Below are 19743 nucleotides of genomic sequence, written 5' to 3' on the forward strand. Positions count from 1 at the left end.
AGATTATTTCACTAGCGATAATAGATTGCCTTCCACATTGCATCTACGCAACACATGCAACTTATAATTCGAGTAAAAAGGGACCAATTCTCATGTATGCGATTTACTAAATATAAATAATTTTATAATATCTAACGACTAAGTAACACTTATTAAAGAAAAGAAGAGAGACAATGAAGCACACAAATTCGTTTCAGTGTAAAGAATGTGGATAAAGAATTTACAATCTGTAGATGATTATTCACTTATAGGACAAGTACTATTCCAACACGTTTCACAATACAGGATGTCCCAAAAATGTTGTAACACCTTGAAAGGGTTCGGGAGGTGATTTGAAACAACTTTTTCCTTAGCGAAAATATTGTCCGAAGCTTCGTTGAGGAGATATTAACGGAAAACACTGACCAATCAGAGCGCGAGTATGCCGATGGAGCGGCCGCGGTAGCGTATGAGCGCGGACGCCTAGTCGCTCCAACGGTATAAACGCGCTCTGATTGGTCGCGGTTTTCCGTTAATATTTTCTTAACGAAACCTCGGACAACATTTTCGCTAAGGAAAAAGTTGTTTCAAATCACCTCCCGAACCACCTCTTTCAAGGTGTTACAACACTTTTGGGACACCTTGTATATGGAAATTCAAATGTATTATTCATTTTTATTAAATGTTATTTTCTTTTTTCATTCACAAAACGAAATAGAACGCGTAGAATTTAATCCTGTAACATAGTTCAAATGTTAATTGTAATATGTTCCCTCGTTCTTATTGGTCCGTTTTATTTTATATTTTGATAAGCAACCAATAACCATGTTTATTGGCGCATATATTCGTGCGTATTGTGAGATTGACTAGAGTTATGTATTTGGAATAAGCCGGGGTTATTTGAAGAATTGCATAAATGCGTTTTCCCAATTTTCTTGAATAGAACCAACATTTCAATTAAATGCAGTGCAAATAATAGAAACGTAAGGCTTCGTCAGCGTCCCTAATCCCCGTATTTGCCGGGGAGGTTATAACAGGTTTGAAACAAACTGAAATTTTACTTGTTTATAAATCCTGCCATGAAATATCGTTTGGCGGTATTTCTCTGAGATGAAAGTTATGACTTTTATGGATACGAAATTCAGAGTACGTTCTTTTTTTAGGGATTGTAAGAAAAGAAGTGGAACAAAATGATGCACAGAAGAGGAGGGAAACGAATACGTATGGATGATCCGGTGCCTCCAGAGTACGAGGCACCAATGACTCCAATGACTCCCATGAATGATAACTCGACAGGAGAAGTGAACGAATCTTTTTCTAATTATGCACCCTATAGTCAAGCACCTCAAACACCTATACATAATCCAACGTAAATACAATTTTATACATGTAATATTGGTAAATTGTACAATAAGTTTTCGATTTACACTATGCATAATATGTGTAGTGTATCATTTTCACTAAAAAAAGTGATTGAAAAGTTAACAATCTGCATAAAATGTAAAATTTGAAAATTTCATACTTAAATACATATATATATATAATATATATGAGGACATAAATGTATGAACGATTATTGTAACTATTTTCATTTAGTCCTGAACATTATTCATCTGAAAGCTACAGTTCACCTGGAGCATCACAACATCAATATCAAGAACAAGCAGGAAATTTTGAAAATCAAACTCAATTTGAACAACCGATGACACCAGCAACCCCAACAAATATGAGGATCACAAGAAATACACGTGCTAGGTTACGTGGTATGTTTTGGATTAATATTTTTTTTTTTAGTAATTACTCTATCTAACAATTATTATTTATAGGGGGACCAATACAACAACCGAAATATAAAGAAATAGATACAGACTTCATTCCAACAACTAGTACCAGAGGAAGGGGGGGTGGTGGACGCGGACGTGGAAAACGGACGCATCACTCGCATAGTCTAGAAGATGAGGCTAGTCTTTATTATGTCATCAGGAATAATCGTTCTTCGCTGACTGTATGTCATCTGTGATTTAAAATAATATTTAATAAGACATTTCTAAATATAAAAAATGATATAACAAATTTGGAAATTATTTGTATGTATGTATCGCTTTTATTTTTAGACTATTGTTGATGATTGGATAGAAAAGTACAAAATCAATAGAGAAAATGCTCTTCTCATGTTAATGCAATTTTTCATTAATGCAAGTGGTTGTAAAGGTCGCATTACTTCTGAGATGCAAGCAACAATGGAACATGTAGCGATAATACGAAAAATGACCGAAGAATTTGATGAAGTATGTTAATATTATTTTTATTAATGAGTATTTGTCATCATGTTCAATTAATAATAATAATAATTGTTATTATTATTTACAATTTAGGAAAGCGGAGAATATCCATTAATAATGACTGGACAACAGTGGAAGAAATTTCGTGCGAATTTCTGTGAATTTGTTCAAATTTTAGTTCGACAATGTCAGTATTCAATAATTTACGACCAGTTCTTAATGGATAATGTAATTTCATTATTAACTGGTCTTTCGGATTCACAAGTAAGAGCTTTTAGGCACACGGCCACGCTTGCTGGTAAGATACATATACTTTCGTATAAAAGACTGACTGTATATGCTCTTATGTATTTATTGATATCATTTACAGCTATGAAACTTATGACAGCATTGGTAGACGTTGCTTTGACCGTATCCATAAATTTGGATAACACGCAACGGCAATACGAAGCTGAAAGACAAAAAGCTAGAGAAAAAAGAGCGGCGGATAGATTAGAATCATTGATGGCCAAACGAAAAGAACTTGAAGAAAACATGGACGAAATTAAAAATATGCTTACGTATATGTTCAAATCTGTATTTGTACATCGTTATAGAGATACATTGCCAGAAATACGTGCGATTTGCATGGCAGAAATTGGAGTTTGGATGAAGAAATTTCATCAAAACTTTTTAGACGATTCCTATTTAAAATACATAGGTTAATATGATTTTTACTATAATTAAAATTTGTACACAATACGATATCTATAAGTATATTTTAATTTCTCAGGTTGGACATTACACGATAAAGTTGGCGAAGTTCGATTAAAATGTCTTCAAGCACTACAACCGTTATATGCTTCGGAAGAATTGAAGACTAAACTTGAACTTTTTACAAGTAAATTCAAAGATAGAATCGTTGCAATGACATTGGATAAAGAGTACGATGTAGCAGTGCAAGCTGTTAAACTTGTTATCTCGATTTTGAAACATCACAGAGAGATACTTACCGATAAAGACTGCGAGCACGTGTACGAACTTGTTTATTCGTCTCATCGCGCTGTTGCGCAGGCAGCGGGTGAATTTTTAAATGAGCGATTATTCCGTCCGGATGATGAAGCAGTAGCAGGCGTGAAGACCAAGCGTGGAAAGAAGCGTTTACCGAATACACCACTTATTCGAGATCTCGTGTTATTCTTCATCGAATCGGAGCTTCACGAACACGGAGCATATTTGGTAGATTCCTTGATCGAAACGAATCAAATGATGAAAGATTGGGAATGCATGACTGACCTATTATTAGAAGAGGCTGGACCAGAGGAAGAAGCTTTAGATAATCAAAAGGAAACATCATTGATCGAATTAATGGTCTGTTGCATAAAGCAGGCAGCCACGGGTAAGCTTTCTTGGTTTTGAAATTATTATAAAATTGTGTCGTAAATTGAAACTTATTTTAATTTTCAAAATAGGTGAAGCTCCAGTTGGTCGAGGACCAACTAGAAAGATCTTATCAGCGAAAGAAATGAAACAAGTGCACGATGACAAACAGCGATTGACGGAACATTTTATACAAACACTACCTCTTTTACTCGACAAATATAGAGCAGATCCCGAGAAGCTTGCTAACTTGCTCGCTATCCCTCAATACTTCGACTTGGATATTTACACCAAGTCTCGGCAAGAACAAAACTTGGACTCATTGTTGAATAAGATTCAGACAGTTGTAGAAAAAATGCATGACACTGAAGTCTTAGATACAGCCTCAAAAACATTAGAACATATGTGTATAGAGGGACACGCTATTTTCACTAGGTAACTATTTGTAATTCTACATATCAAAGACTTCTTGAACATATTTTACATTTAACATTTTTTAATGTAGATGTGATGTAGCGCGCTCAACATTAATCGATTCTATTGTAAATAAATATAAAGAAGCTATCGATGAATATAGAAACTTAATAGAGGGAGATGAAGAACCAGATGAAGATGAGATTTTCAATGTCGTACAATCTCTTAAAAAAGTTTCAATATTTTATTCTTGTCACAATATGAATCCATGGGGGATATGGGATTCTTTATACAAGGACATCGAAGACGCTAAGGACCCATCGAAGTACTATTACACATATCGTACATATGGAAATTCCATAAAATAAAGATGTCAGATGTTTAAAGAGTAAATTTCGTTACAGGTGTTTACCGCACGAGGCAGTTAAGTATTGTATAAGCGCATGTTTCTTTGCAATTCTATGGGGACAGACTCACCTCATGGAATCCGTAGATTCTGGAAATCGAGGTGAAGATGAATGTCGACAATTAAAGGAACACCTACATTCCTTTATGGGTTCCATGCGTCACTTCGTTAGCGGCGATGGCAGTGGCGCAGTAATTATTTTATCTTTGGTTTAAATATCTTTATTGATATGTATTCATGTAAATAATATGTGATATCTGTTCATATTTCTTTAGCCTTCTCCACCAATTCTAAGAGAAGAAGCTTATAACACGATATGTGATTTATTGGTACTGTTTTGTAATCAATTAACAACACATTCTAATCCTTTGATGCATCAATTAGTGTATGAACCTGATCAAGCAATGCAGAACATGCTCAATCGGTTTATACAGGAATACGTATTTTTTGAAGAAGAAGATGGTACGTGACTAACGATACCTTCATTGCGCATCGTCATTTAAAAAAGAAAGTCGATTAACACGAATTACCTATTTTATATTTACAGATGAACACGATGAACATTCGAAAATCGAAGAGTTGCATAAAAGAAGAAACTTTCTAGCGGGGTATTGCAAATTAATTGTATATAATATGATACCCACGAAAGCAGCAGCGGACGTGTTCAAACATTACGTAAAATATTACAATGATTACGGCGATATCATTAAAACTACATTAGGAAAAGCTAGAGATATTAATAAAACAAACTGTGCTTTGACCATGCAACACAGTTTGAATATTTTGTATAATGAAATAGTAGCTGAGAAAAGTAAAGTTAATAGAAACAGCGAAGAATTTACTGCTATAAAGGTTTGCATCTACTTATAAGCATTTAATATCATAAAATAGAAAATATATGTTGGCATTGAACATATTTTAGGAACTCGCAAAACGATTTGCTTTATCATTTGGCTTGGACGCAGTAAAAAATCGTGAAGCAATTACTGCTTTGCATCGTGCAGGCGTTCTTTTCGCAATTACCCCACCAGATGGTATAGAACAGGATCCCACTGGTCCACCGCCAAATTTGTCTTTTCTTGAAATCCTATCTGAATTCACGAATAAACTTCTTAAACAGGATAAACGTGTGGTGTGAGTAAAATACATTTTTGCAACTTTCTATATTACTTCTACTCTTATTATGATTAATTGTTATATTTATATCGTAGGTTAAACTTCCTCGATAGGAGACTGCAAGATGGAATGCCTTCCTCGCGGGGAGAGGATTGGCAACCTTTACTCTTATACAGAAACAGTCTATTACACGGCGAAACAGATCAAGTTCCAGTAACAAGTAAACGTGCTTACACAAGACGTAAAAAGGATCATTTAGCTGGTATGTTGAGTTATTTTACATAAGATGATCTGAAACTTCTTTGAAACTTAGTTATTCATTATTGCAAATACTTATAGAAGAAGAAGAAGGAGATGAGCCTGAAGAAGGTTCTGATCATGAATTTTTGGGGTGAGTTGGGTGTCTACACCAAACTAATACAGAGTAATATATTCCTTACATTTTATTTATTTAAATCACTATAAAAGTAGAACAGTAACGCACTTGCAAGTAATCGCTGTATGTAATACTTCAGAAAAGTTTGTAATGAAGTATAAACACTCTTATTAACCCTTAAACGATGGGCAGTTTCCTAAATAATTTTAAGAGAAATGTTTTAACGTAAAGCATTATTTAATAAATAATGAAAGGAAAAACGTTCCTATACAAAGAAGCACGTCCCTTAAGGATTAATCTAGAATTTTAGTACATACAGCACGCTTTCTTCTTTTTTTTTTTGTTTTGGTTTTTTGCTTACAAACTACGATAAGAATGACAAACACTTTGGATAGTTTTGAACAGTGGCGGATCTAGACTGATCAGGTCCTGAAACTAATAACATGAGAAGTCCTTTCCTTCTCTGAAATGTTTTATGAATGGCAAATATTATTGTGGAAATGTATTTAACCTTCTGTTGTTGTTAGAATTGGAAAATTGTTACAAATATGAAAGAACGCGAACAGCTACCCTGCGACCGTCAATTTTGAGAGCTATGGAAACAGTAGTAGGTAGAGAAAAATTATACATACATAACCTTGTTGGAATATTCCCAATAAAAAAAAGTCTGTGAGAATATTAAACTATTCGTAAGTAATTAATTAAAAAAATCAATAAATAAGGAGTGTCTGGGGATCCAAAGCTAAAGTTTCATTAATTTTATGATAGATCTACCTCAGTTTTAGAAGGTATCAAATTTGAATATTACATTATTTACATGCTTACGTAGTTATTTTAATTCACATGTAATGTGCACAATCCTATCATTTATTATCATAAACATTGCACTGTAATATCGTTGAATGCTAAAATAAATTCATATCATCAGTAGTTTAATTACTAATAAAAACTATCTTTCTCTTTGCTGTATTTTGTGTTATTGCTTCGTACTACTGCTTCGCTAAAATGTATCTGCTACTGTAAGACGTCATATTTCTATCACATATTGAAAACGTAGAAAATAATTTAAATTATATATGTAAGATATTTAAATTGATGATACTATCATATATCAGTATTTTAATATTTGTTCTATGTATATATTAAATTTTAATTTTTTAATCAATTGAAAGATTTTTAAAGTTAAAGTATTTTTTAAATAATATTGGTTTACACTTTTACGATCTAATTGCATGCTTGTGTTTAAATTATTAATAAATACTTATTACCGTTGGCGTCTTTATGTACATCATAAATCTGTCGTGTTCGCATGGGTAGTAATCTTTTATGAATCGCTTGTTGCAGGCTACCTGATCGTTATTCAAGCTAAGAATTAGACTTTTTAGCAAAATATATAATATATGTAATCATATAAGGGGCAAAAATTGTATAAGGAATTGATGAGATCTATTATTCTTGGTGCCTGTTTTAAAATCAAGTTTCAAACTAGTGTAAGGAATTAACAGGAATATTATATGTAATATTGTCAAGTTGTATAAGAAATCCATGAAAATCTATTGTTCTTGGTGACTACTTTTAAAGCAACTCACCTTCTATAAACTAGTCTAAGGAAAATAAGATAAAAATGCACAATAATAATATTGTTGATATAATGAAATGATAATATTTTTGGAATGCCTCACAAAAAAAATACATAGAGAACGATGTGTGTTCTGTTGAACCTAAAAACTTGAAAGCAAGTAAGTCTAAAATACTTTGTATTCTGTTTATATATTGATAATATACAAATTGGTGATAGATACGATGAACATGTGATATTAATTAAAATAAGACCCTCTTCTCCTATAAGTTCCTGAATCCTGCTTTTTATCAAAATTTAAAATCCATAGCGAATAAGTAATGCTGCACTTTGTACAGCTTTCTTTTTCTTCTTGAAATTTTGCAGGAAATGTGATAGAATTAACCCATCATTTTACATTTCCTGCTTAGCATCGCATTCTTACATTTTGTATTTTGTTAACACGCCGTTCTCTATAATCACTGCAATATTCTAGACATGTTTCTAGGTATTTGGTTTTGTTAATACCTGGGTTAATTCTACGAATTTTGCTCGGATACTTTGTCATTCCTTCGGATGTAATAATGGAATGCAATGATACCTATTATACGTGAAGTGTAATTTTGTAATATATGCGTATGTCATATCACATGGACCATGCGTGCAAAAATACGAAGAGTTACTTAATATCAAATTTTTGTCCCTTTACTTATGAAATTAGCTCCAACGTATTTCCATCAATAAAAACTTGTTCTTTCAGCAAACACAAGAAGAGACGCGGTCCAAGGAAGCACCAGTGAGTAACTTACATCTTCTCGTATTTTATATCTTTAAGTTGTCTTTTTTTCTAAGTAGATTAAATTTAAATTTACATTTATATACATATAAAGAAAAATTTTTGAAGTATATTAAAAAGATAATGTAAAACTATTGGGTCAGAAATAGTGTTTGTAAAATTTGAATGTTCTGCGCTATTTGTAATACCATTAACTTGAATCTTTATTTCAGATTAGCTGTTAATAAAGTATCGATAACTCGTGGACCTAGGGCAGCCGGCGTTTATGAAAACAACGACACTACACAAATGCAGACGTCTCCATCCGCAATCATTGAAGATATATCAACAAGTCCTTCTCAAGACATAGATAATAAACTTAAGACACTGCAGATACAATCGAGGTCGTAAGTAATTAAGTTTTTTGGTACGATAGATTATAATATTTTGTGTCGTTTCAGAAATGCTTGTAACAATGTTAGTTATTTTTTTTTAGACGAAGAAGTCAAGATCACGCGGAGCCAAGAGAATTGAGGAGAACCGCTAGGAATTCTGGTCGCTATGTAGAAGGACAATATATGGTAACTAATAATTTATATTCGAGAAACACGTGTGTGTAGTTTATAAATTATATAATATTATGATACATTAATTCTTTGTAATGACCATTTAATTATAATATTCGTACATATAATTATGATTAAAAATCTTAGTATACATAAATCATGATACAAGTTTTCAATTACTATGTTTCTAAGTATAGAATTGAAATTTATTTTACAAACATTGATATATTAGATTTGTTTCTAATATCGTACAATAAAATTTAAAACTCTGGTATTTGTAAAATAGAATTAAAAATATTTTATTAAAAAAAAAAATATTAAAATAATGAAACATCTTTGTTACAGGAATCTGATTCCGAATAATGAAGTACAACTGAGAAGAATACATTGCATCCAAGATGGAAGTATTCCAAGAGGAGGTGATTTGTGATACATTTATAATACATACGTGTATCCGATTGAATAGGTTTCAAATACCGTAATATGTAAAACGTATTCAATCAGCTACATATATAGACATATATATATATATATATATATATATACACATAAGATATAAAATAAGAGACTTACTGATTGATCATAGAGTTTCATTTCACGTTGAGAAATTATTACAAGTATTTTTTAAATCGTTCTTATAAAATATTTTTGTTATTTAAAATGACATTTTCTTTTGCGTCCATCGTATCTCATTATACATGACATACCGTACATTTCTCAACATTGGCATATTTATATCGATAAAACTTTTACTTATTATTGTTGCTATAAAATTATTTAAAGAATTGTCTAATAAATGACTATAATGTACGAATTACGAATATTTGTTTCCTTGCACGCTTAGATTGTTTACAGTTAAAAAAAAATTATAATTCTAGTTTTCACTGTACAATTATATAAATTGATATAAAAATGTGATTACAGAAAAGTAGTCCCACTACAGTTATGAATGTCAGTATTATTAAATTTTTCGTTTCATGTACGTGATTATTTTCATCTATCATTCGTGACTCTGTATTTACGGAAAATGCTACTTCTTCTACGACCTCTTGGTGTTACTGCAGCATTCTATTAAAATAATATTATACATAATTTTATGGCTTACTTTTAATTCCTATATTATTTTAATATACATAAAGTACTAATAGATATAACAAAAAATTCGAATCTAATAAATTAGTCTTGTATAATATGAAACAGAGATCTAAATAATAACAACTATCCTTACCTCGTCTTGACGCCTTGAAGTGAATAGACTCTTCAGTGTGCGCGGTGTAGTTGTTGCTCTATCTTTATTTCTCTCTCTTAATATTCTCGAATTTGGGCTCTTTAGATCGCTAACCTTCAATTTTAAAAATATAAAAAATCGATATTTGGACCAAATAATATTTACTTTTGTATTTTGTAAATACGCTAGTATCGCACACAACTTACTTGTAACGATACTCTTCCTCCATTTTTACTGGGAGTCGGAGGGCCAGGCTTTTTATACGATGTCTAATATAAATCACAAAGTGCAACTCTTGATTAAAATATGAATTTTGACAGCAACAAATGTTTAGATAAAAATGGATTTGTATGTAACTTTAATGCTTTTACAATAGATATCTTTATTACGATTTTTCTTATTAGATACGAAATTGTAATCATTAGATCTAAGATACTTACTTGAGTTCTGTCCTTCTTTTTGGCTTTCTGTTCAGGAAGTAAACTCTGACTTAAACTATCATTAAATACATCTTCTGGTGCTGAGCCTGCCTACAATTAAAATCAAGATTTTGTATATAAGAACACAAACATACAGATATAATATATACGATACATGAAATGTATATCTATTATATGTATATAAAACGTATCAAATTATACATAATTTAAATATTTATTGCTTACTTTAATTTCTTCTTCTGTAAATGGTAAAGGATGAAATTGCATTTCAGCGGGATAAGAAGATTTTAGATGAGGTTTACAAAGAGCATTTCTCTTTTTCAAAATAGATAATCGATCTGTATCAATGTCGAGTGTAGAATGGCCATTTTTTATATCAGCTACAATATTAAATACGTATTGTTAACGATTTATAGTTTTAGAAATTGACTTCACTTAATAAATCTGTTTTTATTTACTTAAATATGTATTGTCAAAGATTTCTCCCTCTTCGTCCTCCGCGTTAAATGCATTGCCCATTGACTGTATGCTCCTAATGCTGCATCTTCTTTCATAAGTAGTTTTCTCCTGTATTATTGCAATTTTCTGTAAAACATCTTTATTGTCTTCTGGTATTAAATCTCTTTTTTCATGTCTGAAATAAGAAGTTTTGACCAATTTTTATAAAATGTCACCCTGCAAATTAACTTTAAATGATCAATTATTATAATATAGTCAGTCTCACTTTTGATTTTTATGCTCTATCGAGGTAAGTATTTGTTGATCCAAATTCTCATGTTTAGCTTTAAGTTCAATTAACTGTTTGTATAATTTTTCCTTTTCTTGTCGTTCGCTTAAGAGTTTCTCTCCAACATTCCAAATTTGTGAACTCATGTCAGCAACATGTGCTTTGTATTTGCTTAATTCATCTGCCTGTTTACGACACTGTGTTTCCATTTTTTTTTGTAGTACCTCCAGTCTTTCTTGTACACGTTGTTCTTGTTCTTTGTACAGTTTTGCCAATTGATCATTATATGCAGTTTTCTGTAATATACATATCACAGAAACAAGCGTATTACAATGATTGCAAAAATTAAAGGTATTATATATGTGCTTACCATGTGGAGTTTAATTTCTTTCAACTGATTATCAACATCTTCTTTCTTTGGCCGCTTGCTTAATTCATTCCTTTCTATTTGCAAGTTTAAGATTTCTTGCTTTGACTGCATTATTTCTGTTTTTAAATCTTCTATGTTCTTTGATGAAACTGTCTTCAGTGCTTTTATTTCAGTCTCGAGTCCTTCGATACGACCTTCTAATTCCGCATTTTGAATCCGTGCACAGTCTAATTTGCTTCGTAAATTATTCTTCTCTTCTACTAATTCATTAATTTGTAAGTGTAATTTTTTTTCTACATCAGACTGATACTTTCTTTCATCAGATTTTAAGTTAATCTCGAATGAAGTAACTAATTTAAAGAAATCGTCTATTTCATTCCGAGATTGAATGATATCTTTTTGTAACATCGTATTTTTTTGTAACTCTGCTTCTATTAACGTTCTTTCATCCGAAAAACTATTAATAGGAATATTGAAAGGTTGTTCGTTGTTTGCTGAATCCAAATAAGTATTTTTTAATGTTTGTTCAGTCCATAAGAACTTTTGCCATAAAATTGTATGCAGGGATTTTATATTTTGGAAGTGTTGAGCATTATGTTTAAACAAGACGTTTTGAAGGTGTTCTTTTTTGGCTTGTATATGTTTCAATTCATCGCATATCGATTTATTAATTGTAAAAATACTACAGAATTTTATTAACAATTCATCCCATTTTTGCTTTAATTCATTTAAAGATATATCCAAATTTTCTCTTGATTGTATAATATTTTGTAAAGAGTCCCTCAATAACTCTTTATTCGTAATAAGATCATTTATATAGTCCATACATTTCTCTTTTGCATTCTTCAGTTTTTGTATCTTATTTTTTAGTGACTTAACTTCTTCACATTTTGTAACATAGTTATCTACAACTGTTTTTTGATTCTCTAAGGTTTCATTCAAGTTTGTATTTGTATTGGACAGATGCAAAATTAATTTACGCGATTTATGAATTACCCTAATAGATGTATGTAGAGTATTTAAAATACTGTTAGTTTTCTCATCATTATTTGTACACGATGAATCGCATAAGACATCAGCATGAAAGTTTTCATTATTTAAATTTGCCTCTGATATTGCTAATTTCAAATCATTTATCGAATGTTTTAATTCTTTACACACCCGCGCAATTTCAACCTTTTTCGTATCTTCAATTTTACAGTATTTTTTACTTTTGTTATGTTCGTCTCTTTCTATCTTCAGCAACTCTTGTAATTCCGCTATGGATTTCGTTTGTTTGTACGATACAATTTGTAATTCGGAGTTTTTGGTTTGCAAATTTTTACATAATGATTTTTCATTTTCTAATTGTTTATAAAGTGCATTCTTCGATTCGCAAAATTTCTTCTGGATTTGCACTAATTGCAAAGCTTTTTCCTTTAAGGCTTTTTCTTGAGTTATCAAAACTGCATCTTGATTAGTTCTTACTTCCTGAAAATTCAAAATTAGTTCTTTCATTTTCATTTCAGAAGTAACTGTTTCTTCCGATAATTTTTCAAATTTCTTCTGTACAGACTCAAGGATTTCTTGTTTCAATTTGACTTCTACATTTAATTCGTCCAAGTTGCGCTGTTTTTCTGACAATTTATTTTCCATATCTTTTATAGAAGATTTCATTGAAGTTTCTCCTTCCACTTTTAGATGAATAATATCTTCCTTTTCTAATTTTAGAGAAGTAATTTCTGTTTCCAAATGTTCAATTCTGGCATCTTTGAATTTTAATTGATCTGACATATTACATGCTTCTTTTTGAGATAATTTAAGTTTATCGTTTATATTATTCAAGTCAAGTAGAATTTGTTCCCTTTGAGACTTATTACTCTTGTGTTGATTTTCTAGTGTTTCATTCATTTCTTCAAGTTTTTTTATTTTCTGTTCAGATACCATTAATTTTTCATTGGTACTTGCTAATTCGGCCTCTAAATCATTTATTGTCTGTTTGTGTTTCGATAAACCATTGTTCAATGTAGTCGTCAAATTTCGACTATCTTTCAATTCTTTTTCATTATCAGCAAGTTTGTCTTCTATTTCTTTCCTATGAAATTGTTCTTCGGTAAAATTTTTGTACATCATTTTGTAAGCATTTAAAATGCTTTTAATGGTTTCTTCGTTTTGTTTTTGAGATTCGTTTAACAGATTTGATATATTTTGTTTAATCAAATAGAATTCTTTTACAAAAGCATTAAGATTTTCTTTTAAAATCTTTATACACACTGTAGAAGAATTTAATAACGAATTTTTCTCATTCATTTCTTTTGTAAGTATAGACAAATTGTTTTCTAAAGCTAATTTTTGAAGTCGAATTTGTTTTAAACATGAAATTTCTTCGGTACATTGTTTAACAAGAGTAGTAAGTTCATTTATTTTTATTACATTTTGTGTAATAGTTTCCTCGAGTTTTGACCTTTCTATAATATTTTGTTTATTCTTCTCTTCCAATTCGAAAATTAGTGACTGATGTTGTTGTCCTTTTAATTTTATTTCTTCCATTGTAATATTTAGCGATTTAACTTCCCTTTCTTTTAAAATATATTTTTCATTCAATTTACATAACAATGTTCGAAGATATTGCACAAGTTCAATAGTTGTAGCATCATTTAAATTATTTTCACTATCTTTAGTTTCGAAATTATGAAGGATAATTTCTTTTAAATTTGTGTTGCAATTACGAATAGAAGTTTCATATGAGTTATTTCGATGTGTTAAACTTTGTATACATTTAACGTTTTCACATATCTTCAACTTAGCTTCTTCAAGTGCTTCATTTAGTTTCACGCTATTTACATTTTCATTGTGTAAAGATTCCTCTGTGTTCTTAAGTTTCTCTCTCAAAGTCTCTACTTCAGTGTTTAAAATATTTTTAGATTCTTCGATTTGTGATAAAGATATCTTCTGAGAGGTGCACAAATCTTGTAACTGTTGGTTCTGATCTGTTAAACAAGTATTTTCTCCTTTTAAAGATTCAATCTTTTTAGTTAAATTACTTAAGGCGCTATTTAATGTAGTTTCTGTACTTTGTAACATTTCTGTTTTTTTCTGTAATTGTTCCGTTACATTTTTATAATCGCGGCTGGTAGATTCCAACTTTTTATTTAAAGTATCAATCTGCGTTTTTAATGAAACAGATTCTTCTTTTGCTTCTTGTAATTGAATTTCAATAACCGAACTTAAAACTTCGCTAGTATTTAGGGATGATACAGATGAATTTAAGGGTGATACTCCATCGATTTCAAAACTTTTTTCTGCAATGCCTGTTTTGTTAAACTCTTTTAAATGAGTACGTAGTTCCTCATTAGTCATTTTCAGATTTACCAGCTCTCTGTCCTTAATTTCTCCTTGAACTTGCAAGTTTTCCAAAGATTTCTCACAATTTTGTATTTTTTCCTTAAAGTACACACATTGCTTTTCTACGCATGCTAATTTTTTGGATAGGTTGTCGTTTTCCCCTTCAAGTTTATCTACCTCGTTTTGTTTTTGCATCAGTTGATTTTCTAAATAATCTATTTCCTTTTTATAATATTGCTGGCAGTCTACAATAGTTTTATTTTTTTTACAAGACTGTGGAGTATTCGTTTGTATTGTTTCTTGCCGTAAGGCTTTTATCTCTGCAATTTTTTCTTGTAACTTTTTCTGTAAGTTTTGAACTTTATTTTGGTGTATTCGTACATCTTCTTGTAAATCGGCTTTTTCAAATTTTTCCATTTCCAATTGACTTCTTAATTGCCTTAATTCACGATTTCTTTCATTTAACAGTTTATAACTTTGTGCAGATCGTGCAATAGGAGAATTAAAAAAATGTCTTAGAGATTGTGTCTTCGGCGTTATGGGTGTTTTTGGTATGTTGTCTTCTAACTCAGCAATTACTGTCCTCAATATATCTCTGTTTATACGTTTTTCATAAGGAATCATCATTTCGAGAAATGTTTTAATTTTTAGTTGAGTTTCATGTTGTAATTTGTTACTCATTGGTCCATAAAATAATGGTTCATATTGACATACATGTAACAAAAATAAGGAAGCAATTTCTAGTTGCTCCAATTCTCCATCGCATTCTTCATCAAATTTAAATTCAGGATAGTCATCTGTGTGAAGTCCACAAGAAATATTCTAATTAAATATAAATTATTGTGTATTATATATAACTAATATTTATTGCATTTTTACATACCTTGTAAAAACTTTATGATCATATTTTCTGTACTTAAACTTTCGTGATCAACTTTCTGAGAGCTGCAAAATAAAATTTCATGTTTAATACACACACAAAATTTATATTATCCAATATTTATATAATGATTTAGATACAAAAAAATCATAAGATCGTTAAGTATAAAGATACTTACCACAACTCTATCAATTTTTTGTAAAACAGTCCATCTTCTAATTCTTTCAAATCTTTGACACTCTTCTCTGACACATCTAAGCAATTTAGCTAAAAAACATTTCAACATAGAGATTTTAGAATACATTGATTTATTGATTAATCTTATTTATTAATCTTGTTAATGCCATTTATTTGAAAGTAACAAGTAGCTTTCATTGCTAAATAATAACATAAATTAATTTCTTACACACTTCGATTTACATAATATTATTACTCACCCATTCCAATATAATTTGGAGCCATAGCCTCATGATTTTTCAATCAAAGAATTAGTTAATTTCTCTCCTAAGAACGACAAAAACACATATATAACTTTCTTGTTTCTTAACGTTCCTCGCAAGATACGTTTAATTTCAAATAACTACAGCACCTTCACTTCGCAGGAAAAGTATTTCCCTATGGGTGTAACATAAATTTCCCTAATCATTAAAGTCCCTACAAGTTATTTCGAATAGGAACAGTTTTCAACGAACGATATAGTCATGAATGATTCGATAATCTAGATTATTACTGTTTAGTATTATTTGTAGCCCTCTGGTGGTCAATTGAAAAGATTTTATGATTTCATCACAAATTTCTTGTTAATATTCAGTTCATGAACTGTTCAGTACAGTCAATATATGCGTTAACAATGTTCGCAACAATTTAACGTTGAAAGGTATAGTTTGCACTACAGTTTTGTGTAAAATAATCTGTGACAAATGATTTTCAAATTCTTTTTTTTAACTTATAAACAATTAGCTTCAATAAATCGCGTTGTACAGCGAGTTGTAAAATACGAATAAAAACAATATATAGCTTACATTTTACTTGGTAGATATGTACTTCTGTAGAAATATAAGTACACATAGTTTAAAATAGTTGTAGATTTATATACGCGAACAAAATAAAAGTTCGATAATGTACTATGTAGGTTGAAAATGAAATACACGAGATACTTATTCTTCTTATGTTACTAAGATCGTTATCTTCCGCGATTTTTCACATAATAATTTTCCGGCACTTTTTAGCAAGTATCGTATATTAAGTATTAAAGATTATGAAGTAAAGCTGAGAAATAAGGAAGATGTATATTTGTATTTTTTCTTTTTTTTTTAGTGGTATGAGTAATTTGATATTTGGAGTCGGTGTAGGATTATTCCTTATTCTGATTCTGTGGGCTCTGGCTTTATTTGTATTTATTATCACTCTACGCATCGAGAAGAGGATTGGTGCTTTTGCTATCTTAATAGTTAGCATATGTACAATTATTTTAATTATTTTACCAAGAGCATCTGAGAAACCTCCCTCTATTGAGAAAAAGGTATTTATACATAACTATATTGCTATTCGTTCATACAATATAGAGAAGAAATGTAAACTGTATGTCATTACATAATTATCATGCTTCTATAGTCGAAAATAATAATTTTTTTTTCAGATATACGATCATTTATTTATTTGGCGTATTCTATTACTTGCGCTGTTGGTTGTATCTTCCACCATTGGTGTGGTAGGATATATTAAATTTGTATTAACAGAACCTATCAGGCCAATTCGAATAACTAATTGGGTTTCTTAGATATTTATTGTAAGTATTATTTAATATAAATAATTAAAGTTATATAGTTACAAAGTTGTATAGTCAATTTCGATCTTTTGGAGGCTTGATTATTATTAAAATAATATATAATTCTTAACTCAGGCAGAGAAATTAACATTTTCTACCATAGTTTTGGTATAAGCAAACAATACACTGGAGTTCATTCTTTTTAATTTCTATATATCTTTCAGAATCTACTGATAAGATAGGAATGTAGATATGTACAACTGCTAATCCCTATTGATTATGTGCAGTTAGACCATTTTTTGTAGCTTGTAATATTTGACAGTGTTCATACAATTACAAAATGCTGCGCAACACTGCTAAGCTTTCATCAATGTTGGTGAGAAGCGTTTCTCTGTCCCGCCAGAAGAATAAACGATTTGAAATAAATAACAATAGTGAATTTGTTACTAAGGTAATGAACAGTTCGGTACCTGTTATCGTAAATTTTCATGCTGAATGGTGTGACCCTTGTAAAATACTCACGCCTAGATTAATAGACCTTATAGAACCAATGGATACATTAGATCTTGCCATTGTAGATTTAGAATCGAATCCAGAATTAGTACACATCTTTGAAGTAAAAGCTGTACCAGCTGTTATAGCAATTTCAAGCGGATTGGTGGTTGATAAATTTGTAGGTTTAGTTGATATGGATATGATAGAAAATTTAATACATAAACTTACTCAAACTCCCCCTTTAAATTCTGAAGATGGTAAAACAGAAGTTTAAACATGTGCATATTAGGATTGTATATTATGTAAAATTATTTTAATAATTCATCAATTATATTCTTGCAATTTGTATTGTGCTATATAATTTCATTTCGGTGAGCATTAATATTATTCTGGGACAGAAATATTATGCCACTGAAAAAGTCTTCGGTAGTAATTACATGTTTTAAATGTAAATCATAAAATTCTATTAAATAAAATGGAAACCTACAAATGAAGTCATAGTTTCAAGGAGAACAATCATGTTTGCTATTATAAATCTCAAAAAAAATTTAGAAGTTTCTATAAATTTTCAACACTAACTAGAATTTTCACTGTAGATGTCTTCTTGACTTCTAATGAATAAATGTTAGGATAAAATATAAAGTTACTATTTCTAAAAAGATAACGTATTCTCATTTATTATTTATAATTTTTATAATAATAACTTGTTACTTACTTTACAAACTCTTGGTAATGTTTTATATGTGTCAATTATATTATAATATGATTATAAAATGATTTTTTTAAACTGATTGTGTATTACATAGTACAATACATTGTAATAATTAAGATTAACGGCCTTCTTTGATCTACAATGATGTCCTCATACTAGCAGTACTTATTAAACTAATTCTAATGTTAAAACTGAAATATATATCAAGGTACTTGCTTTCTTTGCATAATTAATATCGCTACCTAATTATCTCGTAATGGAATACAATTAATAGCATTAATTTTAGCATTCTCAATCAAATTCATTTGAAGAACATTGTGCTAACAATCGTACAATGTTAAATAGCGAATGCAATACGAAGACATTAAAAGACGATAGTTGCAGGAATTATAAACAAATTGTTGTCTAATTTGACATTTTGTTCTGTTTATTCTGCGTCGTAAAACATCTCTGTACAATCTAGATACGAAAGTACTGTCGATTGCAATTAGTAGGCCAGGAATTTAATAAAGATCGTTTAATCCATGTATTCCCTGGAGAAAGAGATTTTTGTCCCTTGGCAGCAAGTGATACATAAATGTATATCAATAATTAAAGGACTAGCTAAAAATTTCTTTATCAGTCAGGTGCTTTCAAGAGACACCATGATAAGGCAATGCTGTGATTCCTTGGTTACTTGCAAAATTATTCATGTTTTACACCAAATATATTTTATTTACTCTTTCTTATTTATTCGATCATAAACAAGAGAACATCATATATATATATATATATATATGTTTTTGCAAGCAACCCCCATCTTTTTTTATTATTTTAATAACCAGTATACACGCTTTAAATTTCTTTAACAACTGTGGTAAAACAAATAAATTTAAAATTCACTTATATGAATATATACAAAACTAGGAAAAAACGTTTAATAAGTCTTTCTTTAAAAGAAAAATGATAATAGATTTATTTTTCTTTTG

General features: G+C 30.1%; 3 protein-coding genes across 10 annotated transcripts; 2 read left to right on the plus strand and 1 right to left on the minus strand.

The window, feature by feature from the left end:
* The first annotated feature begins 670 nt into the window (after window positions 1-670).
* LOC128887348 (cohesin subunit SA-2) lies at window positions 671-9315 on the plus strand. Of its 7 annotated transcripts, none has more exons than XR_008460017.1 (20): window positions 671-1016; window positions 1143-1348; window positions 1576-1742; window positions 1806-1984; window positions 2094-2267; window positions 2355-2559; window positions 2632-2961; window positions 3034-3639; window positions 3713-4055; window positions 4126-4359; window positions 4439-4631; window positions 4716-4902; window positions 4988-5292; window positions 5363-5574; window positions 5652-5818; window positions 5896-5947; window positions 6460-6720; window positions 7277-7671; window positions 8251-8286; window positions 8499-8568. XR_008460017.1 is itself a non-coding variant. In XM_054143153.1 (20 exons), exons 2-20 carry the CDS (start codon window positions 1170-1172, stop codon window positions 9192-9194), a joined length of 3846 nt encoding a protein of 1281 aa, XP_053999128.1. In that variant the 5' UTR covers window positions 674-1016; window positions 1143-1169; the 3' UTR covers window positions 9195-9315. The 7 variants fall into 7 exon arrangements, 1 of the variants encoding a protein (XP_053999128.1); XR_008460020.1 differs by having other exon boundaries at window positions 6460-6621; XR_008460019.1 differs by having other exon boundaries at window positions 6460-6543; window positions 8499-8567.
* On the minus strand, window positions 9106-16368 carry LOC128887347 (repetitive organellar protein-like). Its single transcript, XM_054143152.1, has 11 exons — window positions 16238-16368; window positions 15979-16067; window positions 15804-15865; window positions 11597-15717; window positions 11224-11522; window positions 10958-11133; window positions 10725-10879; window positions 10500-10589; window positions 10266-10328; window positions 10060-10173; window positions 9106-9899 (listed from the first exon to the last, which is right to left on the minus strand). The coding sequence occupies exons 1-11, from the start codon at window positions 16268-16270 to the stop codon at window positions 9825-9827; spliced, it is 5277 nt and encodes a 1758-aa protein (XP_053999127.1). The 5' UTR covers window positions 16271-16368; the 3' UTR covers window positions 9106-9824.
* A 148-nt stretch (window positions 16369-16516) lies between these two features.
* Window positions 16517-19301, plus strand: LOC128887262 (thioredoxin, mitochondrial). Of its 2 annotated transcripts, none has more exons than XM_054142966.1 (4): window positions 16517-16677; window positions 17118-17322; window positions 17440-17589; window positions 17793-19301. In XM_054142966.1, the coding sequence occupies exon 4, from the start codon at window positions 17909-17911 to the stop codon at window positions 18335-18337; it is 429 nt and encodes a 142-aa protein (XP_053998941.1). In that variant the 5' UTR covers window positions 16517-16677; window positions 17118-17322; window positions 17440-17589; window positions 17793-17908; the 3' UTR covers window positions 18338-19301. The 2 variants fall into 2 exon arrangements, with proteins under 2 accessions (XP_053998941.1, XP_053998942.1); XM_054142967.1 differs by having other exon boundaries at window positions 17874-19301.
* The last annotated feature ends 442 nt before the right edge of the window (window positions 19302-19743 follow it).

The sequence above is a fragment of the Hylaeus anthracinus genome, unplaced genomic scaffold (assembly GCF_026225885.1).
Source record: "Hylaeus anthracinus isolate JK02 unplaced genomic scaffold, UHH_iyHylAnth1.0_haploid 11985, whole genome shotgun sequence".
Classification (NCBI taxonomy): Eukaryota; Metazoa; Arthropoda; class Insecta; order Hymenoptera; family Colletidae; genus Hylaeus; species Hylaeus anthracinus.

Bases quoted from the DNA above. Each gene is read 5' to 3' on its own strand.
- LOC128887348 (XM_054143153.1), top strand. From the start codon at position 1,170: ATGATGCACAGAAGAGGAGGGAAACGAATACGTATGGATGATCCGGTG. The intron at 2,560-2,631 runs GTAAGATACATA...TATCATTTACAG, and splicing joins GCACACGGCCACGCTTGCTG to CTATGAAACTTATGACAGCA. The intron at 8,287-8,498 runs GTGAGTAACTTA...TCTTTATTTCAG, and splicing joins CGCGGTCCAAGGAAGCACCA to ATTAGCTGTTAATAAAGTAT.
- LOC128887347 (XM_054143152.1), bottom strand. From the start codon at position 16,270: ATGAGGCTATGGCTCCAAATTATATTGGAATGG. The intron at 15,718-15,803 runs GTATGTAAAAAT...GACTTCACACAG, and splicing joins GATCATAAAGTTTTTACAAG to ATGACTATCCTGAATTTAAA. The intron at 10,590-10,724 runs GTAAGCAATAAA...TTTTAATTGTAG, and splicing joins TTACAGAAGAAGAAATTAAA to GCAGGCTCAGCACCAGAAGA.
- LOC128887262 (XM_054142966.1), top strand. From the start codon at position 17,909: ATGCTGCGCAACACTGCTAAGCTTTCATCAATGTTGGTGAGAAGCGTT.